Source organism: Megalobrama amblycephala, linkage group LG11 (assembly GCF_018812025.1).
Source record: "Megalobrama amblycephala isolate DHTTF-2021 linkage group LG11, ASM1881202v1, whole genome shotgun sequence".
NCBI classification, from domain to species: Eukaryota; Metazoa; Chordata; class Actinopteri; order Cypriniformes; family Xenocyprididae; genus Megalobrama; species Megalobrama amblycephala.
The window spans coordinates 1,898,453-1,917,040 of NC_063054.1; the positions used below are offsets into that span (position 1 = coordinate 1,898,453).

The following is an 18,588-nucleotide window of genomic DNA, read 5'->3' on the forward strand; positions in this document are numbered from 1 at the left end:
ATACGATTTCTTTTTTTTTACACATTCATCGCACAATTCTCTCTACTTTTTTCATTTTTATTTTTCCTGCTCATATATTATCCTGCTTATACAACTTTTACATTGTGTTGCCAAAGCATTTATATGAGCAGAAAAAATTAAATTAACAAAGTAGAACAAATTGTTTGATGAATGTGTAAAAAAAAAAAAAAAAAAAATGTGTATGTACTTTGAGTTGTGTGTGTTTGAATATGTGTGTGCGTGTGTGTGTGTGTGTGTGTGTGAGAGAGAGGGAGAGAGAGAGAGAGAGAGAAAGAGAGAGAGAGAGAGTAGGTCACATCACTGTTCAACCTGACACCTAGATGAACACTTTACAGTTGGTTTTGTCATCAAATGCTATTGAGATTTAAATTATAGCATTTTTTGTATGATCCCATACAGTAGTGAAATACATAGCAATATTTACTTGACAGTTTATTTGGAAACACTTTACAATAAGATTCATAATGTATTAACTAATGTGAACTATCCATGAGCAATACATTTGTTACTGTATTTGTTCATCTTTGTTAACATTAATAAACATACAGCAGTTCATTGTTCATGTTAGTTCACAGTGCAACTAATGATACCAAATACAAGTCTTGATTTTAGTAATGTATTAGTAAATGCTGGAATTAACAAAGATTAATAGGTGCTGTAGAAGTGCAGTTCATGGTTAGTTCATATTAACTAGTTAATATAAAGTTTAACCTTTTATTTTGATAAACATCAAAAATCTAAAAGGTTTGCATCATACCTGAGACCTAGATGAACACTTTACAGTTGGTTTAGTGACTGTAAGTCATACTTCGGTAAAGCACATTCGGACATACGTATTCAATAGCCTTGTTAATCACACTACATTGGACATTCAGTGGACATTCACAAGTAAATATGCCATTAAAACAATACTTGCCTATTTTGATCGACTGTGAAAAATGTTGTAAGTTGACAATCGTTGGTTTCCAATATCATGTTGCTGCTTAAAATTCGCAAACATTAATTTATTACACGTTTATTGGAAAGTCTGAATTTATCAGAAGTCCGAATGTGCGAATATAAAACCAACTTTACCGAAGTGTAAGTCATTCTCTTTAAACGCTATTGAAGGTAGAAATGTGAATACCAATGTCGTAACATTAGAGACGGTCCCTAAATTTGCGAATATCAAACGTTCAGCGTCAAACCAACTTTATACCAGTATCTGCTTTCTTAGAGCCTATATAGTATAGTATATCACAAATGAGGTGCGAGTTTGGTCTTTTATATCACTCTACGAGTCCATTAAGCTGTGTTAAGAGTGTTATATGTCCTGATGGCAGGGGAATCCTATGACGGATAAGGGAAACCCTAGTATTACAACACAGCGCCGCGATATAAAGTTAAGGAAACTAAACAACAGAGAGAAATATATGTCTACCTCAGATTTAACACTTGATCTGTACACCAGCATCGGGCAATAACGTTATAATCTCGTTCACTGTAGAGAAAGCTGCTTATGTAGACTACACAGTAACCATAAAGACACTGAATTAAACATAAATGCAGCTTTTGTGGCTTTATCAGCTTTTCTGCATTTATACTGGCCCTGATAATCATCACACATTCACTTACCGCTTGCTCAATTTCTGTAAATCCGTTTTTATGAATGAATGATGATTTACTGGCTGTACTGGTCTTCGTAAACAGCCGCTAGCGGCACCTGCTGGTGAATAAGACTAACAGCAGATAGAGATGATGCATCGGCACTCTACAGCTTTTCCTGCAGTTCCCGGATGTGAAATGTTGAATTTTCTGCCGAATTTGAACCACTGAATTTGTGGAAGCGAATTAGTAAAGCGAAATAAAATGGACTGAAAATTGCTAGTCGAATTTTATAGGTTGTATTTTTAAACAGAATGAATATTTTGGAAGTGAAATCTGAAAGGTGAATATAAATTATTGAATTTTTAATAATGAAAATGTGTGTGAAATATTTTTAATTGAAATATTCACAGCTTAAATATACGACCATGTTGAATTTCAGCCCATAAAAATGCAAGTCTTAAAAATACAATGCATCTAAATGCAAGCACAGCTAATTTAATGCATTTTTTTTTCAATCAGTGCAATTCAACAAGCTTTTTATTTCAAAAACATTTGGCATTAAATTACTTCCATACTTTAGTTAGTGTGTAATGTTTTTGTTTGATCATAAACAACATCTGCAAAGTTCAATGCAAAGGGAGATATTTTTTTTTTTACAGAAATCGCTTTTTAACGGCTGGTAGGGACTACAACCAGCTTCTTCCCAGGTTAGCGACAAAAATTTACATAAACCCCGCCCCCAATAACACACAACAAAGGGGGTGAGGCCATGTTGGGCTGCTTTAAAGGGATAGTTCACCCATAAAAGGAAATTTGATGTTTATCTGCTTACCAACAGCGCATCCAAGATGTAGGTGACTTACAATCGGTTTGTGTGAGAAACAGTATTTATATCATTTTTTACCTCTAAAACACCACTATGTCCAACTGCTCTCCACATCCAGTTAGTGAGGTCAAAAAAACGCGTTCTGATGACGGAAGTGATCTCTCGCACTTTGCTTCAATGAGTGCGAGACATCACTTCTGTTGTCAGAGCGCGTTCAGACCTCACTAACTGGATGTGGAGAGCAGTTGGACATAGTGGTGTTTTAGAGGTAAAAAATGATATAAATACTGTTTCTCACACAAACCGATCATTTTGTTTGAACAATGTAAGGCTGAACACTGTTACTGACAATCCTCATTTTGGCTGCATGAGATTCTCCAACTTTGTTGTTGTTGAGCTGTTAAAGCTCCGCCCTCTTCTGGAAAGGGAGCAACAGCTCATTTGCATTTAAAGGGACACACACAAAAACGGTGTGTTTTTGCTCACACCCAAATAGGGGCAAATTTGACAAGCTATAATAAATGATCTGTGGGGTATTTTGAGCTGAAACTTCACACACACATTCTGGAGACACCAGAGACTGATATTACATCTTGTAAAAGGGGCATTATGGGCCCGATTAAAGACATTATTTTCTTGTAAATTTGTGTCTGACCTTCAAATTGATACACTGCTACTTCACCTGCGATCTAGACAATAATTTACACCAGAAGAAGTAATATGAGAAACCAATTACCACTAAACTGAAAATGCCTTTAAGACTAGAAAAATAGGCGTATAAACTTTTTTGGGGGTAACTGCAATTCAGCCAGATTATATATTTCTATTTTTCCCTCGCTCAGTCAGTTTGTAGACATTACTTCACTATGTGGTTTTAGAATTCATTTCCTGAATCAAGTAACTGATGTCTTTTCTCCTGCACTGCCACTCTATCAACCAAAACATAAATTCAGAGGAATCACTGAATCATGTCAACTAAAAACATATTAACGCAAAGGTTCTTGGAAACACAAAAGCTTTGAAATATATTTTTTTCTATCACCTTTCCCCTTTAGGGGCTCTGTAAAAAGTGTTGCATTCCCACAAGATACTTTGCATTTGCTCAAAAAAGCACTAAGAAACAGTTTTCCCCCCACTTCATATTATTTTCATATTAAAATATCACATTGGTTTTGCAAGTGACTGCAAATTTTCATAGGTGAATGCAAATGTTTTAAAATCATTGAAATATACTTCCCATTACATTGTTTCCATTACATTAGTTTTGTGAATGCAAACTTTCAATGCAGTAGACTACATTAATATTGAGTGATTTTGATATTAATGTATACTAACATTAATCAGACTGGATTATGCGTAATGAAACTATATGTAAACAAAGGTCTGTACAGTACCATACTGTTATAGAACAAAAATTCAATACATATTTTGTTTGCTTTCTAAAGTTTTATGAGTTTGTGGCACTAAATCAGAAAGTGTAAACCGACAATGATGAATGATGATAAATGATTTGAAAATAATTTTAATAAAAGAGCAATATCTCCATTGCTTGCAAGAACAATGCAAGCAATAGTTTTAAATAGTTCTTAAATAGTTTAATATTGAAGGTTGCATTTCTCAATTATGTTTCAGAAATTGTGTGTGTGTGTGTGTGTGTGTGTGTAGCATAGATATAATGTATTTACTGGCACTGGATGGAAGCAATATCAATTACTATAAAAGAGCAATATATCTCCAGTTAAAAGCAATGCAAGTAAACTGGGCATTGTTCACATGACAGAAAATATTTTTTATGTATTTTAAATAAATTTATTTAAAATGGATCTGAAATAGTTTTAGACAGAAACGATGTGTCTGAAAAAAAACTATACATTATCTTTAAGAAATTATGTACATACTGTATACTGTGTGTGTTGCATACCCTAGTGAAAAAAAGTATACTTTATTGTATTTTAAATATATTCCCTTTTTCTATAGTACACTGCAAATATACTAACAAAAAATGTACTATCATTAAATATATAAAAAGTATATTAGTATCATATTTTCACAATGCAACTTTTAACACACTTTAAAATAATTGTACTTTAGTATATTTTCTAAAAAATATATTTTAGAAAAATATACTTGAAGTGTAAGTTCAGTTTATTTTTTAAAAGTGTATTTATTTGCACTTTATAAAAATATATTTGAGGTATATTTTAACAGTGTGCTGGAAATGATCATTGTAACAATGCACTGAAAGTATATTTAAAAAATACATCATTTAATATCCTGAAGTTGTAGTGTATCTAATGTTAAATTTGAGTATATTTTTTAAGTTTACTTCTTCATCCTTGGAATTCATTATATTACTTGTGCTATTTATTTCAGTATGAATGCATTACAAGCCAATTTAGTATATGCAGTGTAGCCTATACAATTTCCAAATATGTGTAAATGTTTATTAAGTTTACACTGGCAGAATCATTTTTACAATCGTACACACAAATCTATATTAAACAACACACCAGCAGCACAAGCAATGCGAAAAAATATGTCGAGTGGTTAAACTTATCGGAATTCAAATGTCTCTTCAACTTGGTCTGTGACCAATCAGATTTTGTTGCTTACTGCCTTCAGCCAATCAGAGCTGCTGACGTCACGGTCGTCGTCTGAATCCCTCGCTCAGTCACTCAGGTGAAGTATAATGTCGCAATGTATAATTTATTTAATAAAACACTGAAAGCGCAATACATCGCTCAATCTTGGGGATTCTGACCAGTTCAATCAAGTGACATCGCAGACTGACCGTGATGGCGACGACAACCGGCTAATCTAATGGCCTACGCGATCCTGAAAGAACCGGAGAAAAGTGCTGCTATTTGGAGGTGAGTTGTAGTCTACCAGTTAACAAACTTTATTTTATTTTCGTTAACAAACGGAGAGCGATATTTCGGCTTGATATCTCCTTTTTGAGTTTTTGTGTGGTGGTTTATGGCACGTTTGTATGCAGCACCAAAACATTCATGTGATTGGTCAAATCGGCCGCATTCTGTACGATATTAAAGGGCACCTATTATGCAAAATTCACTTTTACATGGTGTTTGACCATAAATGTGTGTTGGCAGTGTGTGAGCAAAACCACCCTAGAATGAGAAAAATCCACCCAGTGTTTTTTTTACAATCTCAATCATTCATAAGCACTGTCTCAGAACGCCCTGTTCTAAGATTGCTCTCACTGTGACGTAGAATTGCGCTAAGCCCCACCCACGTGGTTTGATTGACAATCTGGTTTTGGCATAGACCCCGCCGTCGGTGATCTGTCAACCATCCTCCATTGTTTCAACGACAGCCGGTAATGTCTCCTAAGAAACTTAAGTGTTCTGTTGTGGGATGTAATAATGAACATAGTAGTTTTCACTTACTTCCGACATCCGAGCCACTGAAAACGCAGTGGATGGATTTTATTTACGAAGGAAAGGCGCCACTCAAAATTCCAAAATACGTTTATGTTTGTGCGAATCATTTTTTGACTGACTGTTTTGAGAACAAGGGTCAATTCAAAGCAGGTCTTGCTTCAAACTTAATCCTCAAGTGTGGATCGTTGCCTACTGTTCGCGATCCAACGTCACCTCCAGAAGAAGTAAGTGTATTTAATGTTTTTTGAGCAAATAGTCATTTCAGTCGATGTCAGCTAATTCAATAACAAATGCGTCTAAAGTTGTCGTCGTCGTAGAATGTCTGTGTATATAATTTAAACCTTGTTTGTATAGTGTGTATCCACACGTATATATATATATATATATATATATATATATATATATATATATATATATATATATATATATATATATTTTTTTTTTTTGTTTAAAGATATTGTATTAAAAACTGTGTATGTTTTCTGTAAAGACAAGACATCAAAATTGCTATGTTTATACAAAGGCCAGCACATCGACACGAAGCTGTAGAACGAGGGATATTGGCGTGCAGACAGAAACATCACAGCTATGCAGACAGTTTTATGTCACGTATTATTTTTTGCAACAATTACAAATGTAAATAAATTAATACCTGTTCTATCTCCCTGCAGCATATATTTTCTGGTTCTGTAGCCATCTTCTCACATTTGCCACATAAGCACCTGTATGACAAGTAATGTCAACATGACGCAACCGTTCCCTCGCATAAATATAATTTCGTTTGTACTTAGCAAACGTTATCACAGTATTTGTGTTTGTAGTTTCAAAAAATTGCGCGAACGTTATCACAGTGTGTGTGTGTGTGTGTGTGTGTGTGTTGCACATCCATAATTGCAAAGGGGACGCGATTAAAACTCTATAACAGTGGCGATTTCTTTAAGACTGCAAGGGAAGCTCGGCTTCCCTTATAATGTCACAAAATTAATGGTCAAATATATACTATTGTATTAACATTTTATTGACTAAAAATGCGTTAGAAAACGTTCATCTCAAAGACGAGTTCGTTCAGAATCAGTTACATATAGCAGGTCGGCTGACTCGATTTCCTTCTCATACATTCCCGCAGCGTCACAGTGCATTTCCCTATTGAAGCCCAGCGTCCATTGACTTCAATGGGGCTGCTTTGAACAGTTTTTTTCAGCGCTTCGAAACTAGACGGTCATTGGATAAACGCTGCGATTATGTCCCGCCCACGGACGCTCAGCGTCTCTGGGGTGAATGGGGAGTGGGCTGGCCCGGACTCCGAGCAGGGCAGATCAACACCTAAGATTGATTTAGTGCAAAAGATAGGGAAAAATAACAGGTCTTTTCAGCTCTCCTGGTATGACAAAGTTAGCTGGCTGACTGGAAGTGCTGTGACAAATAAAATGTACTGCTGGCCATGCCTCTTGATGAAACCATCTCACGGATGCGTTGTTTGGTCAAAGGTGGGGTTTGGAGATCTGTCTAACTTTGACAGGGCATATAAAAGACATGAAAAGAGCAATGAACATGTGAGTGCATGTGCAAGATTAAGTTGCATGGGCAGGATCAGGGTTGAGCATGCAATAAATGAAGGTGCTCGCATTCAAGTGGCTAAACATAATGAAATAGCATTTGTCAAAGAGAAGAGGTCAGAGGGGGCTTTCCAAGCCATTTATGCCAAAACAGCAGATCTCACATCAGACCCACGAGATGAGCCCATGAGAAAGCGCCGTCTGACCCAATTGCAGGATCCCCAAGTGCGATACAGAAATCTGTACATGGCCATCCTTGATAACATCTTGGAGCAGATTCCTCGACGTTTTTCAAATTTGGAAAGCATGCTCTTCTTAGAATTAGTCAATCCAGGGAAATTTGATGACATGAGACAGGTATTTCCAGAGGAGGCCTTCCAAAGTGTCCTGAAAAGTTATGGCCATCACTTTGATTCAGGAAGACTGAGGTCAGAACTTCAAGTCCTGTATTCAGATCAGGACTTGCAGGGTAACAGGGGAAAGCTGTGTGATTACTTGGTGTTCCTTAAAGACATGGAGTTGGACAGTGCAATGCCTCAGCTTTACAAACTGTTCTCATTAGTGGCAACAATTGGAGCTACATCTGCAGGTGTAGAAAGGAGCTTCTCCTGTTTAAAGCGACTCAAGTCCTACACCCGAAACACAATGGGCCAAGGCCGTTTAAGCAGCCTAGCTCTGCTGGCCATTGAGAGGACACTGGTCAAGTCATTTGAAAAGACTCCTAGTTGGTACGACAGGGTCACAGACCATTTTCTTGAAATGGATTTTCAGAATTTACTTTTAAATAAATAGACAATTTTATGATGTAGGCCGAAAATGAGCTTCCCCTCTCTGACAGACCAGTAGCCGCCACTGCTCTATAAGTACATCTATAAGTACATAAATGTATCAAATAACCATTCAGAGACGTCCTGCTCCATTCTCAATTGTGTTTCTTCTGCCGGAGTCTCTTCATCATCTGGGTCTGATTCCGGTTCAAACATGTACGGCTGAATGCCATACAAAACAGCGGGTCTCTCACTCTCAGCCATTCTGCTTCTACGGACTGTTTATTGCCATAGGTATGCAAGTTACGCCCTCATCCAAAGGCAGGGCGGGGATATGCAGCTCATTTATATTTAAGGTGGTACACACCAAAACAGCTCTTTTTAAAACAGGCCCCAAAAATGACATTTTCAAATGGTTATAATAAATTAACTGTGGGGTATTTTGTGCTGAAACTTCACAAATACATTCTGGGGACACCCAAGACCAATATTACATCTTGTAAAAAGGGGCATAATAGGTGCCCTTTAATTCATAAAGTGTTTTATGCTTGACTATGTACCGAAAACAATATCGACATGCCATTCTGATACAGTTCCCTGCTGCTAATCCTCATTTACTGTTCAAAAATAGTATTGATTCAATGTAGGATTTAGACAGACTATTGTAAACGTGAATAAAGAGTTGAACATGCTGTCTTATATCTTTGGTATATTCTGTCAACAGATGCTGTTCTTCACGAGTCTCTGCGGTCATCATTGTGCCATCAGACACAATAAGAAGCTCATCAGAAAATGGAATATAATGTGTAATGTGTATTTGTGTATAGAGGGTCACCATGGTCCAATTTTTTTTTTTCTTTAATGAAAAACATGGTAAGTTTTGCTGAATCTAAGTTTAAATAAAAACTATTGGATTTGTCAATGAAATATGTCTCTTCATTAGTGATGTTGTTACATTTTATTTATTTTAATGGCCTTGAAAACAAATGCATTCAACTTTGGGAAAATGTGTTAAACTGTATTTAAATAGTAGCACAACTGTATTGTGTGAGATTATGTAATTCAAAGTACAGTAGTCAACATTTGAAGTGGATCAAAAAATTTTGGACAACTTTGATTAAAGGTTTTGATCCGCTTCAAATGTTGACTATATTATACAAAGTATAAGTAATAACAAAGTATATTGTTATTGACTGCAAAGTGTGTAATGTTTAAGCCAAAGGTACTGAGCATACAGTATATACTATTACCTGTAAAATAATATATTCAGTGTATATTGCTTGTGTTTTCTGAAGACACTCGTAATTATTTTGTAATGTACTTAAATCACAAATAAAGTGTACTTATAACACAAAGTGTACTCATAACAGAAATAAAGTATACTTATAACACAAATAAAAGTATACTTATAACAGAAATAAAGTATACTTATAATACAACGCATATTATAACAAAATATATACTTTTAACAGAAATAAAGTATACTTATAACACAAATTAAGTACACTTTAATATCACTAATCAAGCATGTAATTAGTCCCTACACAGACATATACTTAAAGTGTACTAAGTATACTTGAAGTTGTTCCAATTTAGCACACATAAGTATACTAAATATACTTAAAGTTGTATTTTAATACTACTTAATTTCAACTTAAATATACTTAGTACAAAATTAGTTGTTTCAAAATAACACACTTTAAATGAACTAATCATTAACACACTTGAAATATACTAATAATTAGTCTTGCTGCAAGTATACTTAGTATACTTTTTTTTTCACTAGGGTATATATACTTATATACAGCCTTGATCAAATATCACAGGATTAGGAAACTTCAGTATCAATCTAATGATAATGAAGTGTTTGCATAAGACAGTAAAATACAGAATCAGTTTTTGATCAAGTGTTTATTTCGTTCAGTTTAACAGAAAGGCAGGCCTCAGAGACATTCTGTATCATTCAGATAAATCATAATGTCACAACGCCAAAGTAACAGTGAAACATTCATCAGTTTGACATTATTCCTTTTCATATGTGCGGACAGCCTGAACACCCTCAAAGATCAAGGTCTGGAAACAGCAAAGACCAGGAGAGGAAATTTAGGAACATAAAATACATATGTGCATTATATAAATATAATATAATAATAATGCTGCTATAGTGATCATTTTACCATCCTTGATTTCTCTAACAATCTTTGTCTCCTTGTCGTCCCACCTCTGAACGTGAACAAGACTTTCTCCTTCCAAGGTTACAATGGACTGAAATAAGATGAAAACATGTGAGTCTGTTTTTTATAAGTTTTATTGTGCATGACATAAACACAAATTGTCATATCAAATACATATTCATGCAGGGTAAGAAGAGTCTTACCCTGCCAAAAGTACTAAATTGCTTAGTACAAAAGTACAAAAGCTTCATGATACTGATGTCAGATATGCTGTAGACTAATAAAAGAATAAACACAAACCTTTACTTGTCTGTCATCTGCTGTAATTTCATCAAACTCCTCTCCCAGTTTGAAAGAAATCTCAGTGTTTAAGATGAGGGACAGTGTCTTCAAGACAACTTTGTCACCCTCATGACTGATGACAATTGAGGGATTGGTGACATTGCCTATCTGCCTAATGTTAGAACCAATACCTGTTGAACATCAGAAAACTTTACAGACAGAACAAAACTGTTATTATTATATCCAAACCACACAGAAAATATATTTCATACATTTAAGCACTAGATGCACTATTGCACCTTACACATAAAAGATGTTTTTAGGTAAATAAAATAAAATATATACTTTAACTTACCCAGTGCTTTCATGTATTAATCGAGGATCTGGCTGTGAACCAGTATCCAAATTGCACAAAATGCATCAACCATGTCGAGAGTTTAAAGATCAAACACACTGTGGTTCTTGTACAGTCACAGAGTTGGACACCAAAGCCTATTAATACTGTCTGGGAGGTGGGGCTTTAATGGAAGATTGTGCTGATTGGATAGGTTTTTATTTACTGAAATCTGATTTGTTCATTTGTACATGGCGAGAAGTGACATATATATATATATATATATATATATATATATATATATATATATATATATATATATATATATGCGAAATCGGCTTTTGAAATTATATATATTTGTGATATTTATTTTAGATACATACATTTACTGGGGTTAACACACACAAAATTACTGATTAAAACATAAACCCATTCAACATCATATCACAGTTCTCAATGAATACAGAGACATGCAAGAATTAATCTTGAGCCCCTGTCCTATTAATTGCTAATAGTAAAGTGCCCTTTCAGTCATATTGCGGTGCCCTAGAACTTGATTTTTAGAAGCGTTTTTTTTTTTTACTTGAGTGCCAGATTTTTAGAACACCGTGTCATGCGCGAGGTGCTACAAAAGATGCTAGATAGGAGCGCAATGGTTAAACACATCTGTCTAGTGCATTCACATAGAAAAAACATTGTAAAGTAGCACATTCTGTGTGAACGGCCCCTAATGCTGATGAATGCTTTAATCAAGATCTCTATATTTAGTTTTTCACCAATGTCTGCGTGAACATGAATAAAGTGTCAAATGAGTTCTGAGACATGCTGGTCCTTAACCAGTGAAATGTGAAATTGGATTTTGAAATAGCCTATATTCATTTATCAAAGTCATAAAACCATTTTCACCAACATATAAAAATAAAAAATAATCTTTAGAGTAATTTTATGAATAAAGGTGTTGAAAAACATTTGAAATTATGGATTTTCCTGCAGCAATGCTTTCTTAGGATTCTTGTGAGGTTGCTGCTTCAAACCAATGCTCCTCTGAGGCTGGACACGGGCAGCCACACTGACCTTCTGACCCTCTCTCCAGCTAGGACCAGCTACAGGGTCAGGAGAGGGGGATGAAGGACCTTGGCTGCTGTCTCAGCAGCGGTAAAACTGGCACTTACCGTCATCTCTTCAGCCCATCGAAGTCCCTGTGTCGCCGTTTCCCTGCTGCTGGTTACCTGTTGCTTTTGTTTACTTGGTGTGAAGCTCAATAAATGAGATTTTCTGACTTGCGATTGCATCTATCCTTATTTCACGTAACATTTTCCTTGAAAAAAAAAATAGAGTAGCCGATGGCACAGAGGGCAAAATCTGCAAACTCCAGGGCTCTGTAAAAAGTGTTGAGTTCCCACAAGAAACTTTGCATTTGGTCACAAAAGCACTTGAGAAACAGTTCCCCCCCCCATCTCATATAATTTTTTATATGAAAATATCACAATGGTTTTGCAAGTGATGGCAAAGTTTCTTGAGGGCGTGAATGTTTTGTCAAAGAATGCAAAAGCACTGAAGTCATTGAAATCATTTAATTTGTAACAAACTGCATGGAGACACAAAGTTGGAGGATCCAAATGCAGTATTTTTTAGGAGTAATCCACAATCAAGTCCAAAACAGGCAAATGGTCAAACACAGATGGGCAATCCAAACAAAGATATCCAGAACACAGGCAAACCGAACAATGAAAACAAGAAACTTAAGAAACTTAGAAAACCAAAAATCAAGTCTAGGGAAACAGTGTTAAAATTAGCAATGAATGAGCAGTGTTGCCAACTGCTTTCATCTGAAAGTAGCTAAAACTGGTATAGCTATTTGTCACTAGATGACATCATAATGCAAATTCATTGATCTACAGGTGCTGGTCATATAATTAGAATATCATCAAAAAGTTGATTTATTTCACTAATTCCATTAAAAAAGTGAAACTTGTATATTATATTAATTCATTACACACAGACTGATGCCAGCAGCCATATCACCCTGTAGCCCAAGACTGGTTGCCCACTGAAGCTAAGCAGGGCTGAGCCTGGTTAGTATCTGGATAGGAGACTTACTGAGAAAACTAGGTTTCTGCTGGAAGAGGTGTTAGTGAGGCCAGCAGGGGGTGCTCACCCTGTGGTCTGTGTGGGTCCTAATGCCCCAGTATAGTGATGGGGACACTATACTGTCAAAAGCACCGTCCTTCGGAGGAGACGTTAAACCGAGGTCCTGACTATCTGTGGTCATTAAAAATCCCAGGATGTCCTTCGAAAAGAGTAGGGGTGTAACCCCGACATCCTGGCCAAATTTGCCCATTGGCCTCTGTCCATCATGGCCTCCTAATCATCCCCATACAGTTATTGGCTTCATCACTCTGTCTCCTCTCCACTAATAAGCTGGTGTGTGGTGGGCGTTCTGGCGCAATATGGCTGCCGTCGCATCATCCAGGTGGATGCTGCACATTGGTGGTGGTTGAGGAGATTCCCCCTTCAATATGTAAAGCGCTTTGAGTGCCCAGAAAAGCGCTATATAAATGTAAGGAATTATTATTATTATTATTATATATTTCAAATGTTTATTTCTTTTCATTTTGATGATTATAACTGACAACTAAGGAAAATCCCAAATTCAGTATCTCAGAAAATTAGAATATTAATTAAAACCAATGCAAAGAAAGGGTTTTTAGAAATCTTGGCCAACTGAAAAGTATGAGCATGTACAGCACTCAATACTTAGTTGGGGCTCCTTTTGCCTGAATTACTGCAGCAATGCGGCGTGGCATGGAGTCAATCAGTCTGTGGCACTGCTCAGGTGTTATGAGAGCCCAGGTTGCTCTGATAGTGGCCTTCAGCTCTTCTGCATTGTTGGGTCTGGCATATCGCATCTTCCTCTTCACAATACCCCATAGATTTTCTATGGGGTTAAGGTCAGGCGAGTTTGCTGGCCAATTAAGAACAGGGATACCATGGTCCTTAAACCAGGTACTGGTAGCTTTGGCACTGTGTGCAGGTGCCAAGTCCTGTTGGAAAATGAAATCTGCTTCTCCATAAAGTTGGCCAGCAGCAGGAAGCATGAAGTGCTCTAAACTTCCTGGTATACGGCTGCGTTGACCTTGGACCTCAGAAAACACAGTGGACCAACACCAGCAGATGACAAAATTTACTTTCATCAGAGAACATAACTTTGGGCCACTCAGCAGCAGTCCAGTCCTTTTTGTCTTTGAAACCCATGTTTTGCATACGTCTGTGCGTAGTGGTTCTTGAAGCACTGACTCCAGCTGCAGTCCACTCTTTGTGAATCTCCCCCACATTTTTGAATGGGTTTTGTTTCACAATCCTCTCCAGGGTGCGGTTATCCCTATTGCTTGTACACTTTTTTCTACCACATCTTTTCCTTCCCTTTGCCTCTATTAATGTGCTTGGACACAGAGCTCTGTGAACAGCCAGCCTCTTTTGCAATGACCTTTTGTGTCTTGCCCTCCTTGTGCAAGGTGTCAATGGTCGTCTTTTGGACAACTGTCAAGTCAGCAGTCTTCCCCATGATTGTGTAGCCAACAGAACTAGACTGAGAGACCATTTAAAGGCCTTTGCAGGTGTTTTGAGTTAATTAGCTGATTAGAGTGTGGCACCAGGTGTCTTCAATATTGAACCTTTTCACAATATTCTAATTTTCTGAGATACTGAATTTGGGATTTTCCTTAGTTGTCAGTTATAATCATCAAAATTAAAAGAAATAAACATTTGAAATATATCAGTCTGTGTGTAATGAATGAATATAATATACAAGTTTCACTTTTTGAATGGAATTAGTGAAATAAATCAACTTTTTAATGATATTCTAATTATATGACCAGCACCTGTACACACATGTTCGTTTTTGTGAATTGTGGGGACATTCCATAGGCGTAATGGTTTTTATACTGTACAAACTGTATTTTCTCTCCCCCTACACTACCCCTACCCCTAAACCTACCCATCACAGGAAACTGTGCACACTTTTACTTTCTCACAAAAACTCATTCTGTATGATTTATAAGCCTTTTGAAAAGTGGGGACATGGGGTAATGTCCTCATAAGTCACCTCTTTTTGTAATACCTATGTCATACACATGTCATTATACACATTTGTGTCCTGATATGTCAAAAAAGGTGCACACTCACAGACACACACACACACACTCTCTCTCTCTCTCTGTCTAAAACACACACACATACATTACACACTAACACAAACACACACTCTCTCTTGAACACACACACTTCTAATACACCCACTTCACACTCAAACACACACACAATTGTCTAGTGACTGTTGATTTGTTGTAAAAGTTTTTTCTCTGTTCTTGTGTTCAGATGCCTGTGATCTCAGACTAGATCCAAACACAGCAAACACTCAACTCATTCTGTCTGAGGAGAACAGGAAGGTGACTTTTGTGAATGAGTATCAGCCGTATCCTGATCATCCAGAGAGATTTGATAAGTGTCGTCAGGTTCTGTGTGGAGAGAGTCTGACTGGACGCTGTTACTGGGAGGCTGAATGGAGCGGAAGTGTTGTTATATCAGTGACATATAAAGGATTCATATCCTGTGTGTTTGGATTCAATGACAAATCCTGGAGTTTGAACTGCTCTGATAAAAGATTCACTGTCTGGCACCATAATAACAGCACTGTTGTACCTGCCATCCGTTCATCCTCTAATAGAGCAGGAGTGTATGTGGACGTGTCGGCCGCCACTCTGTCCTTCTATAGCGTCTCTGACACACACACACTCACACACTTACACACATTCAACACCACATTCACTGAACCCCTCTATGCTGGATTTAGGCTTTATTATGATTCTTCATTGTCTCTGTGTCAGATTAAACAACACACACACACACACACACACACACACACACTTGTAAATCCTCTTTCTATCGTCCACATGCACACAGAGTCGTCAAATCTGTGTCTAGTTGTTTAGCTTCATCTAATTGTTTTGATAATACTGTATTTTTTTTATTCAGAGCTGACCGTTCAACTGCTGGCGGGGCTTACCCGTCCGATGCTAGGAATATTTCAAGTTTCCGTCAGTTGCTGTGAGAGCCCTCCTGGTTGACCAGTCAAGCTTGGTTTTGCAAATACCGTCTCGTGCCCTTCAGTTTTTGAGGGGTTAATTTCATATTGTTTTCTGGTTGCTGTCCTGTGCTTTCTTTGCTTTTTAAATAAATATATGATATTAGATGTAACGTGTGGAATAATATTGACGTTGTCATTTACAGAGCGGGTCGAAAATCAATAGGCACAAGTGGACTGTGGGTCCAACAGTTTTCAAACAGCCTTGTGTTTATTTGCGTTCAAGCTCTGAAGTCTGAAGATTGTCAAAGGTTATTAATTACATGATTTGCATCATAGAGCACAGCATTTGTGCGATGCAGCTGAAACGATTGACTGCTACAGTCATTAAGGGAGTACTCTTTGCTTGCTTTCTGTATAGGCAATTTAAATAAAAGTTTTATTTTTCATGCTGCTAAGAGGACCAACGGCTACGCATACACTGCAGATTCTCTATTTATTCATTTTACTATACTTGCCCATTTCATTGTGTCTGCTGTGCTCTTGCTGAAAGAGCCCGCCCACACTCTCGATTGGCTATGGTTTTTGATTGAGTTTATCGCTTCTCATTGTCGCGTCGCGTCTAGTGTGGACAGTCAAATTGCTCGTCACTGGAATCTTATCGCATCACGTCTGGTTAGGACACAGTGTTACAGATGTGTCAGATGCAGTGGTGTAAAGCACGCCGCCACTGGACTCTAGAGCAGTGGAGACGTGTTCTCTGGAGTGACCAATCACACTTCTCTGTCTGGCAATCTGATGGAGGAGTCTGGGTTTGGCGGTTGCAAGGAGAATGGTATTTGCCTGACTGCATTGTGCCAAGTGTAAAGTTTGGTGGAGCGGGGATTATGGTGTGGGGTTGTTTTTCAGGGGTTATGCTTGAACCCTTAGTTCCAGTGAAAGGAACACTTAATGCTTCAGCATACCAAGACATGTTGGACAATTTCATGCTCCCAACTTTGTTCCCTTCCTGTTCCAACATGACTGCACACCAGTGCACAAAGCAAGGTCCATAAAGACATGGATGAGTGAGTTTGTTGTGAGGAACTTGACTGGCCTGCACAGAGTCCTGACCTCAACCCGACAGAACACCTTTGGGATGAATTAGAGTGGAGACTGTGAGCCAGGCCTTCTCGCCAATGCGCTTCTAGAGGAATGGTCAAAAATTCCTAAACCTTGTGGAAAGCCTTCCCAGAAGAGTTGAGGCAGTTATAGCTGCAAAGAGTGGGCCAACTCCATATTAAACCCTACGGATTAAGAATGGGATGTCATTAAAGTTCATGTGCACGTAAAGGCAGGTGTCCCACAACTTTTGGCAATATAGTGTATTTACACAAGTCCATGGAGTGACTGTAAAACATCAATTTCTAGTAGGATTGACAGCGGAACTAACAGACAAATCACTAGGATTAATCTTAGCATGGTTATTAGCCTGCTCTGGAAAAAATATCCATAGTAACTTAATTTAGCCTGCTTTCATGCAACTGAGTCAGGGCTAAATTCAGCCAGGATAACTTGAAAATCCCAACTTAATCCCTTATCTTGCTTTTGTGCAATACCCCTCAGGGACATGAATTTAACACAATAATGATGTGCACTGGTAGATAAAAAAAAGTGCTCGAGGCTGAATCTTATTCACAGCTTCTTATTGATGCTATCTGGTCCACCTTAAAAGATGCAACGCTTCCGCATTTTTAGCTTCTTATTCACACTTAACTAAGGGACTGTGTGGTTTTTCCCTTATTTAGGCTTTTTAGGGACCCTGTTATTATTGTGTCTATTTTCAGAAAATAATAAACTGTTTTGAAACATAAATAACGCTGAAATATCAATGAAAATAACTTTAAAATTACAATGGTATATAAAAAACAATTACATCATTCTTTTTGTACATCTTCTTTTGAATGCATTAATGGATCAATTGAATAAAAAATAATTCAAGCTAATATTACAGATTTTACTATCACAAGGTAACTAGAGACTATATCAGCTCCAGCTTGGATCCAGCCTCTAATGAAGACTTCAGATGAAGGACTCCAGAACATCAAACATGGATGATTACACAAAATGATCATGTTATCATTGCTTTACAAGCACACAACTTTTGCTTAAAAGAATATTTGTAAATACTACAATTTGTCATACAATCTTACAACTGTACTTCTGATATCTCATTAAAGGCTGTGTTTTTGTCACAAGAAACATGCATTTTATTCGAAGCTGCTTTGAAATATGAATAGTGAAAAGCATTATACATGTGAATGAATTAAATTGCATTGAAATGAAAGAGCATTGTTGGTTGCTGTACCATTTTGAAGTTTTGAAGCACCCAATCTCACACTACAGTTTGGAGAGCCATGACATTGTTGGCCCATTTGGGGTCGTTAAAATTTCACTGGTGTCGTATGCCGGTGTGCTTGACTATATCATCATTCACATTTGTGGACATTTTTACTCTAGCATTATGATGTTATGGACTCATGAAATTGACAAAACGTGACAGTTTAGTTAGAAGAGC

At 37.1% G+C, this 18,588-nt stretch overlaps 1 protein-coding gene across 1 annotated transcript; it reads right to left on the minus strand.

The window, feature by feature from the left end:
• Positions 1 to 10,073: 10,073 nt before the first annotated feature.
• On the minus strand, positions 10,074 to 11,064 carry LOC125278892 (fatty acid-binding protein, brain-like). Its single transcript, XM_048208293.1, has 4 exons — positions 10,970 to 11,064; positions 10,633 to 10,805; positions 10,336 to 10,423; positions 10,074 to 10,231 (listed from the first exon to the last, which is right to left on the minus strand). The coding sequence occupies exons 1-4, from the start codon at positions 10,980 to 10,982 to the stop codon at positions 10,218 to 10,220; spliced, it is 288 nt and encodes a 95-aa protein (XP_048064250.1). The 5' UTR covers positions 10,983 to 11,064; the 3' UTR covers positions 10,074 to 10,217.
• Between the last annotated feature and the right edge of the window lie 7,524 nt (positions 11,065 to 18,588).